We start from the raw sequence: 25,078 nt of genomic DNA on the forward strand, positions 1-25,078 counted from the left end.
GTCATCGGCCTGCAGCTGGGTAGAGGGGCAGATATAACCAGAGAGGGCAGGGGTGCAGGAGCATCAGAATGTGGCTTATTGTCCATAAGCCTCTTCCATTGTGGTCGGATAGTAAGGGCCTCAGCAGCCAGGGCTGCAGCTCCATCCAAGGTGCACTGCGTGCGCTCTCTGACCCATTCCCGTATTTTTGAGGGACACTTGTAAAGAAATTGTTCTATGAGAAATACCTGTATAATGTCTTCCACAGTGAAGGTGTCTTCCGCTTCCAGCCATCTTTGACATGCCTGTGACATCTTATGGACATGCATCCTAAATGATCCCCCCGTGGTTCATGTAAGGTCTTGGAACTGTGCCCTATGTGAGTCAATAGTGCGATGAGCCTCGGCCAGGCTTCCGTTCCAAAGTCCCACTAACAAACGCACCCAGCCAGAGTGGGGAACCTCCATCATGACACACTGCTGCTCAAAGTCCTTGAAGAACCCTTCCAGATTTCCGGAAGCCTCAACAAATGGCATGAAGCACCAAAGTATTTCTCTACGTTGGGGTCCCTAGCTAGTGTGTGTACTCTCATGCAGTTAAAAAACTTACCATGTTGGGAAGCTGAGACCCAGGCTATATATGCGTATAATGTGGACTGGCAATAGGTGACCCCAACGTAGAGAAATACTTTGGCGTAGTGTTGGGGCTCTGTTGCATTGATCAATTCAATAGCTAAATTTCTCTTTATTCATATGTTCATGGCAGTAATGCAGATTCCATTTTCATATTTTCATTCTTACATATAGCTATTGGATTTTTCATGTCAGTATTCACACAGCAGTTTCTGCTTTTCATATATTCCCCTTATATAGTCACTGGTCTGCATACCTTCTCTCCATATAGTGTAGATTGTTTTAGGTTTTTGCACCCAGTTCAGACTCAGAATGATGTTCCAGACGTTATTTCTTGATTGATTTGTAGTCTTTCGTTTGTGAACCCGGCCCCACCACACCTATTGCCAGTCCACATTATACGTATATATAGCCTGGGTCTCAGCTTCCCAACATGGTAAGTTTTTTAACTGCATGAGAGGACACACACAAGCTAGCGACCCCAACGTAGAGAAATACTTTGGCGTAGTGTTGGGGCTCTGTTGCATTGATCAATTCACTAGCTAAATTTCTCTTTAGTCACTGGTGTGCATACCTTCTCTCCATATAGTGTAGATTGTTTTAGTTTTTTGCACCCAGTTCAGACTCAGAATTGGTGTTCCAGACGTTATTTCTCAGGTGATCATGAGGGGACTCTTTATGTGCCTGCATGATCGCCTTGACGTAATTGTACGTCATAGCAAGGGAACCCCTTCCTTTCATGATGTTTGAGAACGTTAAAGGTAGTGAAGGAGTTAAAGTGAACCTGATAGCTAATTCATGCTGCCCAATCCATGCCCAATACTGCAGCATTTCATAGAAAAACATACTTTGATAGCTGCTGGGGACTGAGACCATGCTATAGATCACACAGACTTGCGGGTCCAGCAGCCTCTCTCTTCACCCGCTGCCCTGTAGTGATAGATCTCTGCCTACCTGAAGGTGTCTCTGCCTACATTTGCATCAGTTACTGGCAGTGGGTGAGATGAAGCTGCCAGGGACCTGCCTGTCTGACTAATCTATAGCATGGAATCAGTCTGCAATGGCTGTTAAATTATGTTTCTGATACACTGCAGTCTTTAAGAACCAAAAAAACCTGGCTGTGCTCATACAGCCTAAACCTAGTACATTCTGCCCACGGATTGAGCAGCATGAATCAGCTGTTAGATTCACTTTAAGGCTATGTGCCCACGGGGGAAAGTGTCCTGCGGTTATATCCGCAGGACATTCCGCAGGATCTCCCAGAAAACCGCAGCACAACTTTGTCTGTTTACATGCTGCGGTTTATTTGCGGAATGTCCTGCGGATATAGTGCGGGCATTCTGCATTGAGGATACAGTACCATGGCTTCGGCACTGCATCCTCAATGCAGAACAAGTACTGAGTGATCGGGGCGTTCATACCTCCATCATGCAGCACTTCTCTCCATCTCTGGTTGTGTTTACACTGTGAAGGAGAAGGTGGGCGGGCCTGAACTAGCTCCGGCTGTCACATGACCGGAGCTCGTACAGGCCCCGCCCACCTCCTTTTTCCTGCTCCTGTGTACCGAGGGAAAATAACCAAGTGTCTGCTATCAAGGCAGGTAAGTATTGGCCAAAGCAGGGGATTTCCGCAGGTAATGCCGCAGGAATAATTGACATGCAGTTATGTGCGGCTGCGGGATATCCGCAGTATATTCCGTAACCGCACATTCCGCAACGTAGACACAGCACTCCCCATGTCCCATAGGATAACATGGGGAGTGTCTGTACATGCTGAAACCTGCGGCTTTATCTGGAAAATCCAGATAAATGTGCAGGTTTTCCGCAGCAAAATCCGCAGAAGCAAGCTCCCATTGGCACAGGGCCTAAGGTTATGCAAACTTACTATTTCAACTACATTAATCTATCTTTCTATATATCATCATCTGTAAAAAGTCCTATATTGACAGTTACACCAGTCTTCTAAAAGTTAAGTAAAAGTTTAGACTTGTTAACTTTGATAAAGCATCAGAGGATTTTTATTTCCCTAGGGTCAAAAATATGTATAAACTAATAGCTGCAGTTCTTTTTCCGTCTTCTCTGTTGCATAAATATGTGATGCTTTACATATAACATGGCGATTTACACCATCATACTCTAACGAAAGATGTGGAAATCATTTTGAAGAATTTGTAACTGTAAGTTATGCTTTTTCTTTTAAGAATTATTGACATCATATCATCATTATTTCTTTTTTGTAAAATTTCACTCCAAATATTTTATTCTTGAATATTGATATTTCAAGGTTTAGATATAAAAGTTTAAGCCACTGGAATGATGCCAATGCATTTTAAATCCTCTCTTACCCTATGAATTCATCAGTAGAAAGTTTACCCTTTACCTCGCTCATGATCAATTGATTCAATCAATTTTTATATAAGGCAATTGGCTTAATATGGATGCTAAAGAAATTATTTAATAATTTTTTGTTCATAATAAGAAGGCAAATTTGTTGTCTTTCTGGGGAAGTCATCTAGATAATGGCACTGATTTACTACAATATAAAATCAAATAGAGCCTCGCATTGTTCCTCTTCAACCCTCAAATGGTAGTATGGTCCCTTACTAGATAGACTGCCTTTCCTTTTAGTCAGATTCCCAACTAGCCAGAGCTACATGATGAATACAGAAATGTAGGTCAGGATAATCAAGAATTACTACTAGAATGGCAGTCAGGGATGGGTTAAAATTAGGGATGATCGAATATCACAAATATTCGGCTTTGCGAATATGCGACGAATAAGTCGCCGCTATGTGAATTTTCGATGCGCAATGTAAGTCTATGGGAAACCCGAATGGTTGCTATTCAGCAACTATTCGGGTTTCCCATAGTCTTACATTGAGTATCAAATATTTGCAAATAGTTGAAAAGCGGCAACCTATTTGGCGAATATGGGTGTTGCCGAACATTTGAGGTATTCGATCATCTAGTAGATAATTCTAGTAGAATTGACTGGGATGTTGCCAGATGCTGTCAGAGGACAGGGCGTTGGATAATGAAAATGTCATATGTAAATACAGAGGGGCAAGGAAGGAGCAATGTCAGATAAGGCCAAAAAGGGACAGCGGGAGTTTATAGCAGCACAAAATCACAGAGAGGGAAGAAAGCTGCCAGAAAAAGCAACATAGCTGGTTTGTGGATAGTTAAGTTATATTGCAATTTTCTGCATAATAATATAATTCATTTTTAAGATTGTGGCACTTATAGCTCTATATTTCATTGTTAAAGGGTTATTCCCAGATCCTATCCTGATATGTAGGAGGTATACTATTGTTATTATTATTATTATTATTATTATTATTATTATTATTAATAATAATAATAATAATAATAGCAAATATCTCCAATTTGAAAAATAGTATAGTTCTTCTAATTCACTTTGTCACTTACCTCGTTTTCAGGGCACTGCAGGACCTTAGATAGCAATGGTTACGACCACACATGTAGTCACAGTTAGGTAATTAGTTAGTTGCTAGTGGTCATAACCATGGATACCTAAGCTCCTGTAATGCCCTGAACATGAGGTAAGAGACAGTGAATTAGAGGAACTATACTACATTTCTAATTAGAAGTATTTTCTATTATTATTATTATTATTATTATTATTATTACACCAGCTACATATTAGGATAAGATCTTAGAGATGGGACTACCCCTTTAAGATACTCTATAGAACAGTGAAGTTAGCTTGTTTTTCTGACTTTGTATTTTCTATTCATTAGAATGCTGGTCAACACAACAGAAGATGATGGATTTATCCTGTTGGGATTTTTTGAATACCCAAACCTAAGAATTCCACTATTTGTCATCTTTCTTCTTTCCTATATCCTGAGTGTGGTAGAGAATGTAACTTTGGTTGTCCTAATTTACCTGGATTCTCATTTACACAAGCCTATGTATTTCTTCCTATGTAACTTGTCATTTATAGACATTTCATTCACTTCACTAATTATTCCCAAATTCTTATGCACTTTTTTGAACATAAGAAGGATATCCCTTTTGCAATGCATGGCGCAGGGCTATGTCTTTATTGCTTTGCAATCAGCAGAACTTTTCACATTAACAGTAGTGATGAGCGAGCATGCTTGTAACTACTCGGTACTCGCACGAGTATCACTGTACTCGGGCTGCTCGGCGGGTACCGAGTAATTTTGCAATACTCGTGCTTTACTCGTGGTCTTCATCCCTGCATGTTGGCGCTCTTTTGAGAGCCAGCCCTCATGCAGGGATTGGCTGGCAGACCACTGCAATGCCACAGCCCTGTTAGTTGTGGAATTGCAGTGATTGGCCGGCCTGCACAGCGTGACCGAGCCTTTATACCGGCCGGCGCGCTGTGCTCTGTACACAGCCATCTCATATTCCCTGCTTTCCACGCCCACAGGCGCCTATGATTGGTTGCAGTGAGACACGCCCCCACGCTGAGTGACAGGTGTCACACTGCACCCAATCACAGCAGCCGGTGGGCGTGTCTATACTGTGCAGTAAAATAAATAAATAAATAATTAAAAAAACGGCGTGCGGTTCCCCCCAATTTTAATACCAGCCAGATAAAGCCATACAGCTGAAGGCTGGTATTCTCAGGATGGGGAGCCCCACGTTATGGGGAGCCCCCCACCCTAACAATATCACTCAGCAGCTGCCCAGAATTGCCGCATACATTATATGCGACAATTCTGGGGCTGTACCCGGCTCTTCCCGATTTACCCTGGTGCGTTGGCAAATCGGGGTAATAAGGAGTTATTGGAAGCCCATAGCTGCCAATAAGTCCTAGATTAATCATGTCATGCGTCTATGAGACACCCTCCATGATTAATCTGTAAGTTACAGTAAATAAACACACACACCAGAAAAAATCCTTTATTAGAAATAAAAAACACACACATATACCCTGGTTCACCACTTTAATCAGCCCGAAAAAGCCCTCCTTGTCCGGCGTAATCCAGGATGATCCAGCGTCGCTTCCACCGCAGCTGCATGGAGGTGACCGGAGCCGCAGCAGACACAGCCGCTCCGGTCACCTCCACACAGCAAATGAACACAGCCGCGCGATCAGCTGCTGTCACTGAGGTTACCCGCTGTCACCGCTGCATCCACCGGTGGCCGCGGGTAACCTCAGTGACAGCAGCTGATCGCGCGGCTGTGTTCATTTGCTGTGTGGAGGTGACCGGAGCGGCTGTGTGTGCTGCGGCTCCGGTCACCTCCATGCAGCAGCGCTGGATGCGACGCTGGATCATCCTGGATTACGCCGGACATGGAGGGCTTTTTCGGGCTGATTAAAGTGGTGAACCAGGGTATATGTGTGTGTTTTTATTTCTAATAAAGGATTTTTTCTGGTGTGTGTGTGTGTTTATTTACTGTAACTTACAGATTAATCATGGAGGGTGTCTCATAGACGCCTGACATGATTAATCTAGGACTTATTGGCAGCTATGGGCTGCCAATAACTCCTTATTACCCTGATTTGCCAACGCACCAGGGCAAATCGGGAAGAGCCGGGTACAGTCCCAGAACTGTCGCATATAATGTATGCGGCAATTCTGGGCGGCTGTTGGCTGATATTGTTAGGGTGGGGGGCTCCCCATAACGTGGAGCTCCCCATCCTGAGAATACCAGCCTTCAGCCGTATGGCTTTATCTGGCTGGTTTTAAAAATGGGGGGAACCGCACGCCGTTTTTTTTAATTATTTATTAATTTTAATTATTAATTTTAATTATTTATTAAATAATTAAAAAAAACGGCGTGCGGTTCCCCCCATTTTTAAAACCAGCCAGATAAAGCCATACGGCTGAAGGCTGGTATTCTCAGGATGGGGAGCTCCACGTTATGGGGAGCCCCCCACCCTAACAATATCAGCCAACAGCTGCCCAGAATTGCCGCATACATTATATGCGACAGTTCTGGGACTGTACCCGGCTCTTCCCGATTTACCCTGGTGCGTTGGCAAATCGGGGTAATAAGGAGTTAATGGCAGCCCATAGCTGCCACTAAATCCTAGATTAATCATGTCAGGCGTCTCCCCGAGATTCCTTCCATGATTAATCTGTAAATTACAGTTAAAAAACACACACACCCGAAAAATCCTTTATTAGAAATAAAAAACACTAACAAAGTCCCTCATTACCAATTTATTAACCCCGACAAACCCTCCATGTCCGGCGTACTCCACGGACTCCGGTGTCGCGTCCAGCTCTGCTGCATGGAAGTGACAGGAGCTGCAGAAGACACCGCCGCTCCGGTCACCTCCACGCAGCTAATGAAGACAGCCGTGCGATCAGCTGAGCTGTCACTGAGGTTACCCGCTGTCACTGGATCCAGTGACGGCGGGTAACCTCAGTGACATCTCAGCTGATCGCGCTACTCACCTCATTTGCTGCGTGGAAGTGACCGGAGCGGCGGTGTCTTCTGCAGCTCCGGTCACCTCTATGCAGCAGCGCAGGATGCGACGCTGGAACATCCTGGATGACGCCGGACATGGAGGGCTTTTTCGGGCTGATTAAAGTGGTGAACCAGGGAATGTGTGTGTGTTTTTTATTTCTAATAAAGGATTTTTTCGGGTGTGTGTGTTTATTTACTGTAACTTACAGATTAATCATGGAGGGTGTCTCATAGACGCCTGACATGATTAATCTAGGATTTAGTGGCAGCTATGGGCTGCCATTAACTCCTTATTACCCCGATTTGCCAAAGCACCAGGGCAAATCGGGAAGAGCCGGGTACAGCCCCAGAACTGTCGCATATAATGTATGCGGCAATTCTGGGCGGCTGCTGACTGATATTGTTAGGCTGGGGGGCTCCCCATAACGTGGAGCTCCCCATCCTGAGAATACCAGCCTTCAGCCGTATGGCTTTATCTGGCTGGCATTAAAATGGGGGGGACCGCACGCCGTTTTTTTTTAATTATTTATTAATTTATTTTACTGCACAGTATAGACACGCCCACCGGCTGCTGTGATTGGGTGCAGTGTGACACCTGTCACTCAGCGTGGGGGCGTGTCTCACTGCAACCAATCATAGGCACCGGTGGGCGGGGAAAGCAGGGAATAGGAGATTGTTTAATGAGCGGCCGGCTTTTTCAAAATAGTAAAAGCCGCCGGTCACCTCCACGCAGCTAATGAAGGGAATAGCGCGATCAGCTGCTGTCAGTCAGGTAACTCCCGGCCACCGCTGGATCCAGCGGTGCCGCGATTAACCTCAGTGACAGCAGCTGATCGCTATACTCACCTCAGTTGGTGCATGGAGCTGACCGGAGCGGCGGTGAGTAGCGCGATCAGCTGAGCTGTCACTGAGGTTACCCGCGGCCACCGCTGCATCCACCGCTGGATCCAGGTAACCTCAGTGACAGCAGCTGATCGCGCTACTCATCTCATTAGCTGCGTGGAGGTGACCGGAGCGGCGGTGTCTTCTGCAGCTCCTGTCACTTCCATGCAGCAGAGCTGGACGCGACGCTGGAGGACTGTGGAGTACGCCGGACATGGAGGGTTTGTCGGGGTTAATAAATTGGTAATGAGGGACTTTGTTAGTGTTTTTTATTTCTAATAAAGGATTTTTCGGGTGTGTGTGTTTTTTAACTGTAATTTACAGATTAATCATGGAAGGAATCTCGGGGAGACGCCTGACATGATTAATCTAGGATTTAGTGGCAGCTATGGGCTGCCATTAACTCCTTATTACCCCGATTTGCCAACGCACCAGGGTAAATCGGGAAGAGCCGGGTACAGCCCCAGAACTGTCGCATCTAATGTATGCGGCAATTCTGGGCGGCTGCTGACTGATATTGTTAGGGTGGGGGGCTCCCCATAACGTGGAGCTCCCCATCCTGAGAATACCAGCCTTCAGCCGTATGGCTTTATCTGGCTGGTATTAAAATTGGGGGGACCGCATGCCGTTTTTTTTAATTATTTAATTATTTATTTCACTGCACAGTATACACACACCGGCTGCTGTGATTGGTTGCAGTGAGACAGCTGTCACTCAGTGTGGGAGCGTGTCTCACTGCAACCAATCATAGGCGCCGAAAAGAAGGACAGCAGGGAATAGGAGATTGATTAATGAGCGGCCGGCTTTTTCAAAAGAGGAAAAGCCACCGGAGTTTGAACAGCAGTGCAGCGCCGCGCCGGAGATCGGGGAACGGTAAGTAAGAGAGATGGGGGGGGGGAAACTGACCGACAGACTGTGAGAGGGGGACAGACAAGACAGAGAGAGACAGACCGACGGACTGAGGGAGATAGAATAAAAAAAAAAAAATGACCGACATCGCTAGTAAAAAGCACAAAACGTGCGTTTTGGACATCGGAGTGCCACACAAGGTTTTCATGTAAAATCTTTCATGTATTAATCTCAAAAAGTAACATACACCAGCTCTATCTCACTATTGAGTATGTGCCCTTAACATTTCCGCCATGAAAATTCATTTTGGTGTCATTTTGGAAGGTTTTCTGGTGAGTCCGTAAAAATGGCGTAAAACTCGGACAAAATTGTTCACATCTGTGACTTTTGAGTGATAAATGCTTCAAGGGGTCTTCCCCATGCTGATGCCATGTCATTTGAGCACTCTTCTGAGACTTTTGTGACATTTTTAGGGTTTCTCCATGCTGCCGGGGGGTCATTTCACAAAAATACTCGGGTCTCCCATAGGATAACATTGGGCTCGGTGCTCGGGCCGAGTACACGAGTATCTTGGGAGGCTCGGCCCGAGCTTCGAGCACCCGAGCTTTTTAGTACTCGCTCATCACTAATTAACAGTGATGTCCTATGATCGCTATGTGGCCATCTGCAATCCTTTTCACTATAATTATGTATTAAACAAGAAGACCTGCATTCTTCTTGTGGCTTTGACTTGGCTGATAAGTCTTCTAGTTCCGGCACCCATTATTAGTATGATATCACATTTTTCATTTCGTAAGTCTCGTGTTCTTGACCATCTGTTCTGTGATCTTGTACCCTTATTGGACTTGGCTTGCAGTGATACTTCTACGGTGGAGTCTCTAATAATTTTGGAAGGTGGAGGAGTAGTGATTATTTCTTTAGTTTTCACAGGTATATCTTATATTTTCATAATCAGGGTCATCTCAAGAATACCATCTTCAAGTGGCAAACATAAGGCTTTTTCAACATGTTCATCTCACCTCATTGTCATTACAATTCTCTACTTGACCTTAATTTTAGTTTACTTGAAACAGCCAAACAAAAACAATCCTCATGACACAAAACCAGTATCTATATTAAACACAGTCATTATCCAAATTCTGAATCCTTTATTATACAGTTTGAGAAACACTGAAGTCAAAGCAGCTTTTTATAGATGTTTTACAAAGGTCATTATGACCCATCGACATTTGTAAAATGTTATCTATATCCCTCAAATCTAAAAATAAATAAGATCCAAGGAGAGATGGAATCAGGTGGCACTCAGCGGCATCCAAATAGTAGATTTATTCAAACATTTTCATGCTAAAGGGTACAGGTGGTGGGAGAGGGTGAGGACAGGTCACAACGCCAAGCCGTTTTGCACCTTTGTGCTTCCACGGGTCCAGTTACTGGACCCGTGGAAGCACAAAGGTGCGAAACGGCTCGCCGTCATCCAGCGCTGTGACCTGTCCTCACCCTCCCCCACCACCTGTACCCTTTGGCATGAAAATGTTTGAATAAATCTGCTATTTGGATGCCGCTGAGTGCCGCCTGATTCCGTCTCTCCTTGGATCTCACACATGGTCTATGCCCTAGGACGTGCATCCGGCTTTTCTGCTTTCCAGGAATGAACTTACAGCAACACCTTGGTTTGGATTAGCATTGCCATTTTTTCTCTTAACTCTCGCTACTAAAAAATAAATAAGGGAATGCAAAAACAGGTCGTTTTCTGAGTTATCATCAAATCAATATTTTGGGGAAGAAGAAATAAAATAATATACTATGATCCAAATTAAAGACAATGCATAAAATATGCGTTAATAACTAATTCAATAGTATAAAGATTGCACAATTTTTTTTTAAGGGGTTTTACTTCTATAAACAGTTTTTGCATTTTTTTGGCTCCCACACCTCCTTCTATTACAGAAAAGTCACTGCCCACAATTTCCAAATACACATTGAATGAAGAGATGGCTTCCAATGTGCAGTACTGACAATATTCAAGTCTGTGGCAGTAATGACATTTATTGCATGAATATAGCATACAGTATATTGGGTTAAGAAAAACCCTTTATATATGACCTTGAAGATGACATATATTTATATATTTTTCATTACAAAACAATAACATATTAATCTACAATGTGATGTCATCCTGTTAGAATGGTAGTATGGCACTCCTGGAGTTATGACTAGTGCAAGGATAGGGTCCAACCCCATAAAACATAATACAAAGACTCCGGCACTCAACGTATTGAATTAAAAGAAAAGATCCCTTTAATGGATAGCCCTATGCGTAGTGTACAAAATAATATTTTGATGTTTCAGTCTCACCTAACCTTTTCAAAAAATACACTGTCAGTAGTGCCCACAGTGGACGACGGATCTGGCTGTGGATGGAACACAATATGGGGATCACTGTAGCGCTGATGAAAATGTGATGATGCCAAGGTAATGTGACTGATCGCAGGGAATGTGGCATATCACCCGGTTACTCCCCCACTTCCCATAAATGATCAATAAATTGGCAAGTGGATTTTTATACTGTCATTGGTGTATCATAGGGAGGAAGGAACAGAACAGTTGTGTTGGGAACAATATTTTTAGGGATGCCAAACTTTAGTCTACTTTTTTTTATTAAAGAAGTAGTTTCATTAGTCCCAATATACTTGGGCAAGGTTTTTTCCCTAGACTTTCAGCTGGGTGCTCCAGATCTCCTTGTGAGCTGTATAACCCTCAGCATGGTGCCCATACAGTTTGATCCTGTTTCTTTCACAAAGACCACACTCCAATTATGTCATCTAACAAAGTCTTACATCTCACTCAAAATTTTCACCAGTTATCATATCTTAGGTCTCTTTTGAAAACCCTTCCATACTGATGATGTTATCTCTGCACTCACAGACCTTGTTCTCATGAGTCTTTACTCTTCACTGTCTCTCTATATCAGGGCTTTCATTTTACAATGGCTTGGTCCCATTTCATAACTAAGTGGTCCCAGGCTGTGTGTATCTACCTGTTAACGCACTCTCATTGGAATCCCTCCATTGCAAACAAAATGTTGAGGCTATTATAATGAAAACTATGGTACTGTATGAATAAAAATATTGTGTTAATAGCCTCAAGTACCTGTGGGCCCCCCAAAAATGGGCTTATGGATTTAGACCGGACAACCCCTTTAACTTTTCTTCAATTGTGTTGAGCTACACAAATTGTTGTGTAACAAATTCAATTCAATCTCTTCCATACAGTAAAAAAAGTACAATATGTTTTAATGAGAGCCTACAGATGAAGGATGGCTGATCTGAGCACCCAAAATTCAGACAGCTCTATATTTTTTTGTTACTAAACTACACATTTTTCTTTCCTTTAGGATATTTACAAAGGACAATAATATTCAAGTTCTCAGTAAAATGAGTTTTTTCTTTCATTTGGGGCTTTGTAATTATTGATAGTTTACTTCTGCAAAGTCTATTGTGTTTCTATAGTTCAGTTGGAGGACCTATCAATATTTTCCAGGTAATAGGGCATAATTTACAGCAGTCCTATCCATAAAACTAACCAAATCAATCACAAAATAGTTTTACTGTGACAAAAACTTTACTACATTGCTTATTTTTTTATGAAGACAATCTTAGTAAAACTAAATGTTCCCACTTCTACAGATTCTAACCTGGACTACCAGTGGTGCACCCATTTTCCTCTTCCCCCTTTTTTTTATTCCTTGGGGGCTCCCTGTGATTACCTCCACACAACTATACAGGACTCATTTTCAGGGATATTCCCCTCTCTTTACCATCCTTCCACAAACTGGGTACAACTATTATCTTGAATACCACATTTGTGGTTTAAACGTATTCCATGCTCATCTCTGTGGAGTTTTAGTGCCATTTTTTACTCCCCTGGTTCATTGAACTTTGATTACTGGCTTTCCCCATTATTGCAGGGCTTTTTCTTCTGTGGCGGTTAGGGTTATTTTACTACAATTGTGTTCGATACTATGCTTGTGTACCTCTATCCATCTATGACCCTGTGATTTCATCCTTGCTTATTCAATATTACAAATACTGTGACTTTTGTGAGATTAATATTTTTAATGTTATTCTCAATAAAATTTATAATCTTTTTTGCAATATTCTTGTGCTATAATTTCTTCTTTGTCCTCTTTGTTCATAATGTTTTTTGAAGTTGGCACCCTCCCTGTGGGAATTTTTTTGGAATTTCCCCCCAGTGTATATACAGACTAGCCATGGAATTTTTGTTTACAATATTCTAACCTTCGCATGACCCGCTGTACCCTCACCTACTGTATCCTGAAGCCCTTCCCTGTAAACTGTGAGCCCTAAGGGGCAGGGTCCCCTCTCCTCCTGTAAACTGTGAGCCCTTGGGGGCAGAGTCTTCTCTCCTCCTGTAGACTCTGAGCCCCAGCGGACAGGGTCCTCTCTCCTCCTGTAAACTGTGAGCCCTCGTGGGCAGGGTCTTCTCTCCTCTTGTAGACTGTGAGGCCTCGGGGGCAGGGTCCTCTCTCCTCCTGTAAACTGTGAGCCCTTGGGGGCAGGGCTCTCTCTCCTCCTGTAGACTCTGAGCCCTCACGGGCAGGGTTCTCTCTCCTTCTGTAGACTGTGAGCCCTCGAGGGCAGGGTCCTCTTTACTCCTGTACCAGTCTGTGCCTTGTAATATTCACCATTACTGTACTTGTTTATGCATGCCCCTTTTTCACATGTACAGCACCTTGGAATAAATGGCGTTATTTTAATGAATAATAATAACATTCGATCATTTTTTTTCCTAACTACTAGACAAAAGTGGGAGCAATGCTGAACAATTACTTGATTGACATTATTTGTCTTATAAAAATAAGGCAAAATGATAACAAAAAAAAAAATAAATAAAAAGCTGGCTTTCATAAAAAGCAGAAATAAATACATTGCAACTTTCCCCAACCACAATATAAAGTTATACAGTATGCATTAACCACATATTGCTGCATAATGAGCTCTGGAAACAACTACATATAATAGTAGCTGCTATTCTTGTGTGGAAAGGTATAAGAGCCAAAGAGATGTTTATATTTTCTTTAGGAACTACTTCATGTATCAACTTTCATATACTGCAGTTTTCAGGGCATACAGTGAAGGAAATAATTATTTGGTCCCTTGCTAATTTTGTAAGTTTTCCCACTGACAAAGACATGAACAGTCTATAATTTTAAGGGTGGGTTAATTTTAACAGTGAGAGATAGAATATCCAAAATATAATCCAGAAAATCACATTGCATAAATTGTTTCATTTTTTTTTTCATTTTGCAGCGAGTAAGAAGTATTTGATCCCTCTGCCAAATAAGACTTAATACTTTGTGGCAAAACCCTTGTTGGCAAGCACAGGAGTCAGACATTTTTTGTAGTTGATGATGAGGTTTTCACACACGTCAGGAGAAATTGTGGTCCACTCCTCTTTGCAGATCATCTCTAAATCATTAAGATTTTGGGGATGTTGCTTGACAACTCGAAGTTTCAGCTTCCTCCATACGTTTTTTATAGGATTAAGTTCCAGAGACTGGCTAGGCCACTTCATTACCTTAATGTGCTTCTTTTGGAGCCACTCCTTTGTTGCCTTCTATATGTTTTCGGTTAGTCATGCCGGAAGACCCAACCATGACCCATTTTTAATGTCCTGGTGGAGGGAAGGAGGTTGTCACTGGGTATTTTACGGTACATGGCTACATGCATTGTCCCATTGATGCAGTGAAGTAGTCCTGTGCCCTTAGCAGAGAAACATCCCAAAACATAATGTTTCCACTTCCATGCTTGACAGTGGGCCATAGGCAGCATATCTCTTCCTCCAAACACAGAGAGTTGAGTTAAGGCCAAAGAGCTAAATGTTTCTCTCCTCTGACCACAGCACCTTCTCCCAATATCATCCAGGTGTTCATTGGCATAGTTCAGATGGGACTGCATATGTGCCTTCTTGAGAAGTAGGACTTTGCGGAATTTTAATCTATTATGGTGTAATGGGTTACCAATAGTTTTCGTGGTGACAGTGATACCAGCTGCCTTGAGATAATAGCAAGTTCTCCCTGTGTAGTTTTAGGCTGATCTCTCATTTTCCTCATGATCCCGGATACCCCATGAGGTGAGATTTTGCATGGAGCCCCAGATTGATGTCGATTGAAACTCATTTTGTATTTTTTCCATTTTTTTACTATTGCAACAACAGTTGTCTCCTTCTCACCCAGAATCTTACTTATGATTTTGTAGCCCATTCCAGCCTTGTGCAGGTCTATGATCTTGTCCCTGACATCCTTCGAAAGCTCTTTGGTCTTGCCCATGTTGTCGAGGTTAGAGTTTGACTAATTGATTGAGTCTGTGGAAAAGAGTCTTTTATACAGGTGACAATTTAAGACAGCTGTCTTTAATGCAGGTAACGAGTTGATTAGGAGCGTCTAAGTGGTCTGTAGGAGCCAGAAATCCTAATGGTTGGTAGGGTATCAAATACTTATTTCTCTCTGCAAAATGCAAATACATTTTTATAAATTATACAATGTTATTTACTGGATTTTATTTTGGATAATCTATCTCTCACTGTTAAAATTAACCTAACTTTAAAATTATAGACTGTTCATGTCTTTGTCAGTGGGCAAATTTACAAAATCAGCAAGAGATCAAATAATTATTTCCTTAACTGTACAGTCTTCCCTACTGCTTAGCACATGTATAGCTCCTATAAAAGTAACTCATATAATGTTTCAATTGCTGTCACCATGATGCAGAAATGGAAGTTTAATCAAACATCCTAATTAACATGTTTGGTGCACTCTTGATGTAGCTAAACAGCTCAACGTACCATTCTGGCTGAGCTTGAGTGAGTACTATCTACCGTAAAAGCTCAGGCAGGCTAACACTGTTAATCACCAATGAGGAATGTCCACCAACCGCTTGTAAATACCAATACCCATTCAAGACACAGCAGAGATGGCCTTTGTCTCTACTAATGAAATGGGAAAACGTAGTCCATCAAAGAAGAGAGGTCACTCAAACGAGATCCCAATAGGTTGCTCGTAAATAAGTGATGATAATACACAAAATTACAAGGTGCTGAAAATATAGGTGCTGCAAAAAAATGAGCAATATGAAAAAAACGTATTTATAAATGGAAAACACTTCTGCAAACAAATGACATGAAATGTTCAAAAAATCTCCACAAGATGGCATTAAAGTGCAAGTAGATGGTAAAAGTAAAATGCGAAAACCTATAATGGCCAAGAATAAAGAGTAGTCTCTACTCCAATTGAATAATAACCTACATAGGAAAAGAATATTGAGCCAAAAATTAGAACAAAAAATCTAATAAAGCACAACTTTATTAGAATAGAATTAAAACAGAGAGGTCACTCAAACCAGATCCCAATAAGTTGTTCATAAATAAGCTATAATAATGCACAATGCAGATGAACAGGAAGTGGTCAGTGTACCAATCACTTTTGAAATACTAATACCCATCTAAGACACTGTGGAGATGTCCTTTGTCTGTGATGTGCCCATGGGGTCAGGGGTTACTCATCGCCGGGCCACGGTGCTTCTCCTGGGACACTGTGGTGGCCTTGCATGGTTCCGTGACCCTGGGTGTCAATAAAATGGCTGGGCATGGGGACGAAGGGGATAGTGGTTGTTCGTGACACCACCTGTGGTGTGCGGCCAATATCAACTGCTGATGTGGGACTTCTCTGCTGGGGCAGATGACAACGCAGTTCAGATGGTTCAGCTCTCCACAGGCAGAGCTGTGGCCCCAGGGAGGATGGTGGTGGTAGCCTCTCAGACGCTGATAGCACTGGGGGCTCAATGGCGTTGGCACCGGTAGTAACGGGATGATACAAGCGTTGCAGTTCAAGGTCTCTTTACTCACTGCTCCACATTCAGCTTTTGGAAACTGCCGATCCCCGCTGTGATGGGCTCCTGCCGATCCCGGATATTTTGGAGGTCATGACCGGCGGTCCCTTCTGTTAGTCTCCTTTCCATGGTTTCCCTCCACCCCAGCTCCTGGGCTGTGGAATGGTTCACAGGTGCCTGCTGCACTCCCCGTGAACCCAGGGATTCCCCTTCTTTTCCCAGAACCCGGGTCGAGCCTCCAGCTCCAGACCACAGGCCCCAAACTGTTTGTAGTCTCCTGCTCCTCCAAAGTGAGACTTCACACGGACACTGTCTAGTGCCGATTGCCTATTGTGTGTCGGATGGCTCCTAACTTGCCCCTGTGGGTGCCCTGCCTCCCAGGTTTTTGACTAGTGGGCATGAGGTCCCATATCTCGTGATGGCTACCCCAGCACCTACTCTAGCCCGGTCACAGTGACAGAACACCCTTGTTATGTATTGGTGAGTGTGGTTGTGGTTGTTACCAGCGACAACCTCCTCCGTATCCAAGATGAATACTGCACCTTAAGTGAGGTGCAGTACTCTGTGGCGACTAAAGCCGCAGGGGCACCACATCTGCACTAAAGAAATGGGCAAACTTTACTGATAAAAGGCTCATTACCCAGAAGATTGATGAGACAGTCCTAGAGGCAATGATATGGAAGAATTTGTGCCCTTCATTTAACTCCTTCGCCACAGGTGAGTTTCCATTTTTCATTATCTTCTTCCATAACTTTTTTATTTTTCCATCAATATAGCCAAATGAGGGCTTGTTGTTTATGAGATGAGTTATACTTTTGAATAATATAATTCATTTTACAATTTATGCATATAAAGCGCTATGGAGTTAATAGCGCTATATATACATAAATATAATTATTATTATTATTATTATTATTATTATTATTATTATTTTACCATCTATTGTAGGGAAAAATGAGAAAAAAAATTCCAAGTGCGGTGAAATTTTAAAAAAAGTGCAATTCCACAATTTTTTTTCAGGTTTTTATTTAATATGTTGACTATATGGTAAAACTGACCTAGCAATATGTTTCCCCAAGTCAGTACGAGTTTGTAGATACAAAACATGCATTTTTTTTATTATTTAAGTGGTGAAAAAATTTCAGAAATCTGTCAAAAAAAGAATTGAACTTTTGTCGCCATTTTCCGAGACCCGTGCTGTCTATTTTTAATCACAAAAAAATCCTTAATTTTGCCGTTTTTAATTTTTTCCATTACGCAGTTTACCATTCGGATTAATTTAGTTTATATTTTGACAAATCGGACATTTCCGAAATCAGCATTACCAAACGTGTATTTTTTATTATTATTGTTTTATTTTCAATGAAGCAAGATGGGGATGATTTTAACTTTTGCGTTTTTTCTATTTTTTATTTATTTATTATAAACTTTTTTTTACTTTTATTGTTTTTTCTAGCCCCTTTAGGGAACTTGAAGCTTGCACTATCCCATTGCTTCTGCTGTTCAGAGCGATGCATCAGGATCCCTCTGAACAGCAGAAATGTTGATCTCATGTGAGTATCGGCACTCAGCCGGCATTCATGGGAACTTTATCATGACAGCGACAGCAGCCATCAGCTGATCCCCGGCTGTCATTACAACCCGTCAGAGCCTCGAGATCACATCACGGGGCTACCGATGGGAGTGGGGAATGGTGCGCTCCCCGTTGCCGCATGTTAGATTGCGCTGTCAGAGTTTGAAAGAGTGATCTAACTAGTTAATGGGTGAGAGCAGATCTCCAATCTACCCGAGCCTGTTAGCTGCACATTGGCTGATCAGATCAGCCGGCATGTGCGCATGAGCTCACATCCAAGTCAAGAACACGACCAAGGACATATGGGTACATCCTTAGTCATGAAATAGTTAACACATTGGTGTTAAGGCTGCTTTACATGTTTCAATTAATCGTGCGATTACATTTGCGATTGCACCCGCCCCCATCGTTTGTGCGGCATGGGCAATTTCTTGCCCGTGTCGCACAATGCTGTAACCCCCAGTCACACGTACTTACCTTCCAAACGACCTCACTGTGGGCGGCGAACATCCACTTCCTGAAGGTAGAGGGACGTTCGCCGTCACAGCGACTTCACACAGCAGCCGGCCAATAGAATCGGAGTGGCGGATATGAGCGGGACGTAAACATCCCGCCCACCTCCTTCCTTCAGCATTGCCTGCGGCCGCAGGTAAGCTGCAGTTCATCATTCCTGGGGTGTCACATGGAGCTATGTGTGCTGCCCCAGGAACGATGAACAACAGGACGTGCGATTTTTAGAAAATGAGCGACGTGTCAGCGATGAACGAGAAGGTGAGTATTTCTGCTCGTTCATAGCTGTCACATGCTACGATATTAGTGATGAGCGAGTATGCTTGTTACTACTCGGTACTCGCACGAGTATTACTGTACTCGGGCTACTCGGCGGGGACCGAGTATTCTCGCGATACTCGTGCTGTACTCGTGGTCTTCATCCCTGCATGTTGGCGCTCTTTTGAGAGCCAGCCCTCATGCAGGGATTGGCTGGCAGACCACTGCAATTCTACAGCCTTGTTAGTTGTGGAATTGCAGTGATTGGCCGGCCTGCACAGCGTAACCAAGCCTTTATACCGGCGGGCGCGCTGTGCTCTGCACACAGCCATCCAGACAGTGAGTGCAGGGAGAGTGTTGCTGCTTCAGGGAAAGGTTTGCGGCCCTTTATAGTTATTTCCGTAGCAGGGCTGCAAACAGTGTGACCAGAAGTCCTTCTCAGGACTATTGTAGTTGTATACAGGCAGGCAGGGTATAGCCAGGTCGGAGTACAGTAGCAGAGTCCTTCTCAGGACTATTGTTGCTGTATACAGGCAGGGTATAGCCAGGTCGGAGTACAAGAGCAGAGTCCTTCTCAGGACTACTGTTGCTGTATACAAGCAGGGCAGGCAGGGTATAGCCAGGTCGGAATACAGGCTAGTGACCAGAAGAGTCCTTCTCAGGACTATTGTAGCTGTATACAGGCAGGCAGGCCGGGTATATAGCCATTCCTAGTGGTGACCGTATACCAGCCTTCATCATATCTGGGGCTGGTGTACACAGTCTAAAACAGTCCTGATAGTGTCAGACTTCTCAGTAATTGTCGCTCCTAAAAAGCTGTTAGGTTCTTAGTGCGTCCGTGCGTGCATTTAAAAATCCGCACGTGTGTGCCTGTCGGTGGCAGCGTAAAGGTGCACTTGTGTGCATTTTGCACAAACTAGTATATAACGCTTAAGTCTAGTTAATAATACACGTCAGTCAGCAGTGTCTGATAGTGTCAAACTTCTCAGTAATTGTCGCTCCTAAAAACCTGTTAGGTTCTTAGTGTGTCCGTGCTTGCATTTAAAAACCGCACGTGTGTGCCTGTCGGTGGCAGCATACAGGTGCACGATTTGCACAATCTATTATATAACGCACAAGTCTAGTGTATAATACACGTCAGTCAGCAGTGTCTGATAGTGTCAGACTTCTCAGTAATTGTCGCTCCTAAAAACCTGTTAGGTTCTTAGTGCGTCCGTGCTTGCATTTAAAAACAGCACGTGTGTGCCTGTCGGTGGCAGCGTACAGGTGCACGATTTGCACAAACTTGGATATAACGCACAAGTCTAGTGAATACACGTCAGCACAGCATTGCAAAATGTGCAAGGGCGTTGGCAAGGAACAAGGAAGTGGACGTGCTGGTGGTGCAGGCAGAGGCCGAGGTAAAGGGCAAGCTCTAATTTCGCCACAACAAAGGGCCACATCTAGTCGCTCGCACGTCCTGTCCCAAATTCTTGGGGACCGCAGCAGTACACTGCTCTTGAACCAAGACCAGTGTCAACAGGTTGTTAGTTGGATAGCGGATAATGCTTCCAGTCAGATTGGCACCACCACAAACACTCTGTCTTCCACACGGTCAAGTGTCAGTAGCGTGATACTGCACCGCACATTTCAGAACCTGATCCTCCTTCCTACCACAAGGCTGAGTACACGTCCTCGGACATTACTGATCCCACACTTGGACACTCGGAAGAGCTGTTCACGTTTCCATTCGCACATTCTGGCCTCTCGCCAGCTCATGTTGAAGTGGGTCATGAGGAGATCGTATGTACAGATGCCCAAATATTTGAGCAGCCACGTTTTCACGAAGTTGGCAACGTGTCTCAACAAGGGGTGGACGATGATGAGACACAATTGTCAGGAAGTCAGGAGGAGGAGCAGGGTGCGGAAGAGAAAGACGACGTGGTGGATGATCCAGTAACTGACCCAACCTGGCAGGAGGATATGCAGAGAGAGGACAGCAGTGCACAGGGGGAGGGAGGCGTAGCATCCCAACAGGCAGTAAGAAGCAGGGTGGTGGCTCCAGGCAGAAGTCAGGCAACCGTTCCCCGGAACAACAACATGACACAAGGTGCCTGTACAAATGTTAGGTCTCCCCGAGTCTTTTAGTTTTTTAAGTTGGCTCCAGATGATTCTAAAAAGGCCATTTGCAACACCTGCCGTGCCAGCATCAGCAGGGGTACCAAAACTAGCAGCCTGACCACCACCAGCATGATCAGGCACATGTCAGCCAAGCACCCGACTTTGTGGGAAGTACAACAGAGTCGAGGAGCAGTGCTTGCTGATGTCACTGCTATGTCTTCGCTTTTTGTGCATGCGAGCCAATCCCCTGTCCATGCTGCCTGCGAACAAGCCTCCTCCGGTCCTGCACCTGCAGTTGCCTATGCAGAAATAACACCATCATCAAGCACATCCTTGTCCCAGCGCAGCGTTCAGTTATCCATTCAGCAAACCTTTGAACGCAGGCGCAAATACACTGCCAACGCCCCACATGCCACAGTTCTAAATGCTAACATTTCGCGACTGCTTGCGCTGGAAATGTTGCCTTTTAGGCTGGTGGAGACAGAAGCATTCCGCGACCTGATGGCGGCAGCTGTCCCACGTTACTCGGCCCCCAGCCGCCACTATTTCTAGTGCCGTCCCCGCGTTGCATAACCACGTGTCACAAAACATCACACGTGCCCTGAACAACGCTGTTTCACCCAAAGTCCGTCTAACCACAGACACGTGGACAAGTGCTTGTGGGCAAGGCCGCTACATCTCGTTGACGGCACACTGGGTTAATATTGTGGAAGCTGGGACCCAGTCTGAGCGAGGGACAGAACACGTCCTTCCCACACCAAGGTTTGCAGGCCCTACCTCAGTCAGGGTTTCACTCACACTCTACAGCTCCGGAATGTCATGTTCTTCAGCCTCCTCCTCCTCCTGCACATCCTCATCCACTTTACCCTCCACATCAGTCCCAAGCTGGAAGCACTGCAGCACTGCCTCGGCGAAGCGGCAACAGGCTGTGCTGAAGCTAATCTGCATATGTGACAAACCCCACAATGCAGAAGAGGTGTGGACAGCTCTGAAACAGCAGGCAGATCACTGGCTCACACCTCTGAACCTAAAGCCAGGAAAGGTCGTGTGTGACAATGGCCGGAACCTGGTGGCGGCTTTGAGGCGAGGCCAGCTGACACATGTTCCATGCGTGGCCCATGTGCTCAACCTCGTAGTTCAGCGGTTTCTAAAGTCATACCCAGAGCTGTCTGATCTGCTGGTAAAAGTTCGCCGCCTGTCTGCACATTTTCGAAAGTCACCTACTGCTTCAGCCGGCCTTGCCGGCTTTCAGCGCCGTTTGCATCTTCCGGCTCACAGACTGGTGTGTGATGTCCCCACGCGTTGGAATTCAACTCTGCACATGTTGGTCAGGATATGTGAGCAGAAGAGAGCAGTTGTTGAGTACCTGCATCACCTAAGCCGTCGGGAAATGGGTCAAACTCCACACATAACACCTGAGGAGTGGAGATGGATGTCCGACCTATGTACCATCCTCCAAAACTTTGAGGACTCCATCAAGATGGTGAGTGGTGATGACGCCATTATTAGCGTCACCATACCGCTTCTCTGCCTTCTAAAACGGTCTCTGCTCAAAAACAAACATGATGCATTGCAGGCGGAGCGCGATGAGTTGCAGCAAGAAACAGTAGTGGGTGTGGGTGATAACACACAGCCCAGCCTCGTCTCATCACAACGTGCAGTGGAGGACTATGACGAGGAGGAGGATGAAGACATGGAGCAACTCTCCGGCCAAATTGAGGATATGACATGCACACCAGTCATATCCTCGGTTCAGCGTGGCTGGCCAGAGGACAGGGTAGATGAGGAGGAGGAGGAGGAGGACAGAATGTTCAGTCATCGTGTTGGTCAGGATACTGAAGTACTGGCTGTTAAGAGTCTGGCGCACATGGCTGACTTTATGGTAAGCTGCCTGTCTCGTGACCCTCGCGTTAAGAACATCTTGGCCGGGGGCGTGGCCTGCTTGCTAATGGCACCGGTCACCTAGCTGCTGAGCTCCAGCCACCTCGACTCCTAACCGGCTCACTGCGGCTCACCAGTGGCACCAATCTCTCTGCACACGGGGGGAAAGTGCTGCGGAGGTACCCAGGAACGTGGCATGCCAAGGGGAAAGTCCCAGAAGAAGCCGTCCCCGGCGAAAGTTACAGACTTCTTCTCCAGCACGGGACGAGGGAAAATGGCAGCAGCATCCTCCTCCACAGCTTCCTCACGCTCATCCAGGAGGGGATCCACAGCAGGCCCAGACTTGGACACAGACGCTGCAGATATACCGCTTACCAAAGGTACCATGCAGAAACTGCTCAGTGCCCTCCGCTCTTCACTGCAGCAGGATTGGAAAGATATGGTGGCTGAGCTGAGGGGAGATATCACTGCCATAGGCAGTCGCACAGCACACATTGAAACTAAAATGCAGGAGCTGACAAAGTCACACAATAGCCTCATTGATGCTAATGCAGCACTGGAGGAACAAGTGCAAAAGCTCCATACCAAGGTCTTGGATTTAGAGGACAGGTCCCGCAGAAACAACATAAGAATCAGAGGAATTCCAGAGGCCATACCAGACAAGGGGCTGCAGAGCTTTCTAGGCTCCTTGCTGCAGGAGCTGCTCCCAGACCTGTCTGCAACTGATTTCCTGTTGGACAGAATACACAGAGTCCCTAAGCCTAAATCCCTCAGTGCTGATGCCCCCCGGGACACTTTGGCTCGCCTGCACTTTTACAAGATCAAAGAAGCCCTGCTGCGAGCCCTGAGAAGGAGGCCGCCTCTGTCTGAGCAATTCCGGCACCTGTCCATTTTTCCGGATCTGTCTGCAGGAACCCTGGCAAAAAGGAGGGAATTTGCCCCTTATACCAAAATTCTCAGGGATGAAGCTATATCCTATAGATGGGGTTTCCCTGTAAAGATCCTGCTTTTCTGTGCAGGAAACACCCACGTCTGCCATTCCCCACAACAGTTGGCAAAGCTCCTATCCTCATGGAACATGGCAAATCTCCCGGCCAGATCTCCAAGAGCCACAGGATCATCCCAAAGGGATAAAGTGAATGAAGATTGGTCCGTCGCGTGAGTTATGTGATATGTCTGAGTCGCGGCTGAGACTTAGTTGCTACTTTTAAGGTCCGCTGGTTCTGTTCAACCAGGACCCTGAGCCCCCATGGCGGTACATTTCCACCATACCGCAGGCCCCCTTTTTGGGCTTTTTTCTATGTGGACTGATGCTCCCTACATCAGTAATGTTAGTGATGTTAATGTTGTCAGTGTTATCTCTTTCCTGCCTAACCTTCCTTTCTCCCCCCGCAGCTCTAGGCAAGAGACTTTTTTTCATGTACAATGGTACTGAACTGTATGTCTATAAATGTTAGGGGCCTGAACTCGCCGGCCAAGAGATCCATGTTTTGGCGGGAAGTGGTTAAATCCAAATGTGACGTGATTTGTGGTCAAGAGTCTCATCTCCTCCAGGGGGACTCGCACAGGTTAAATAATGCTAAATTTCCTTTCATACTGCTGGCTTGTGGGAAAAAAAAAAAGGCTGGAGTATTCATTTGTGTAAAAAATACTGTTGCGTTCACACTACATTCCCAACATTTAGACCCTGAAGGTAGATACGCCATTATTAATTGCTCCATAAATGGCTCTAAGTATACTATTGCAACCCTTTACGCCCCCAACTCTGGTCAGATCAGCTTTCTGCGGAGGTTTCTTTCCAAGCTTTCATCCGTTACAGAGGGTAAGCAAATAATCTGCGGGGATTTTAACATGTTAATGTCCAGCACTCTGGATTGCTCCAATACTGCTGTAAAGAGGAAGGAAATGAGCACAATAATTTCAGAAAGGCATCTCCATGATATATGGAGATACCAACATGCAAATGAGAGGGACTACACATTCTTCTCACCTCGGTTCACCTCATACAGCAGATTGGACTACTTTCTGGTTGAAAGCTCACTTATTTTGGATTGCTCAGATTCAAAAATTGGACTTATAGCTTGGTCGGACCAT

General features: G+C 44.7%; 1 protein-coding gene across 1 annotated transcript in view; it reads left to right on the top strand.

The window, feature by feature from the left end:
* The first annotated feature begins 4,168 nt into the window (after nucleotides 1-4,168).
* Nucleotides 4,169-25,078, top strand: part of LOC142312638 (olfactory receptor 8A1-like) — a 36,982-nt gene continuing 16,072 nt past the window's right edge. Inside the window, exons 1-2 of the mRNA XM_075351635.1 lie at nucleotides 4,169-4,173; nucleotides 4,372-4,559. Coding sequence (XP_075207750.1) covers nucleotides 4,169-4,173; nucleotides 4,372-4,559 — 193 coding nt within the window. The remainder of the gene's footprint in view (nucleotides 4,174-4,371; nucleotides 4,560-25,078) is intronic.

This window comes from Anomaloglossus baeobatrachus, chromosome 5, assembly GCF_048569485.1.
Source record: "Anomaloglossus baeobatrachus isolate aAnoBae1 chromosome 5, aAnoBae1.hap1, whole genome shotgun sequence".
Classification (NCBI taxonomy): domain Eukaryota; kingdom Metazoa; phylum Chordata; class Amphibia; order Anura; family Aromobatidae; genus Anomaloglossus; species Anomaloglossus baeobatrachus.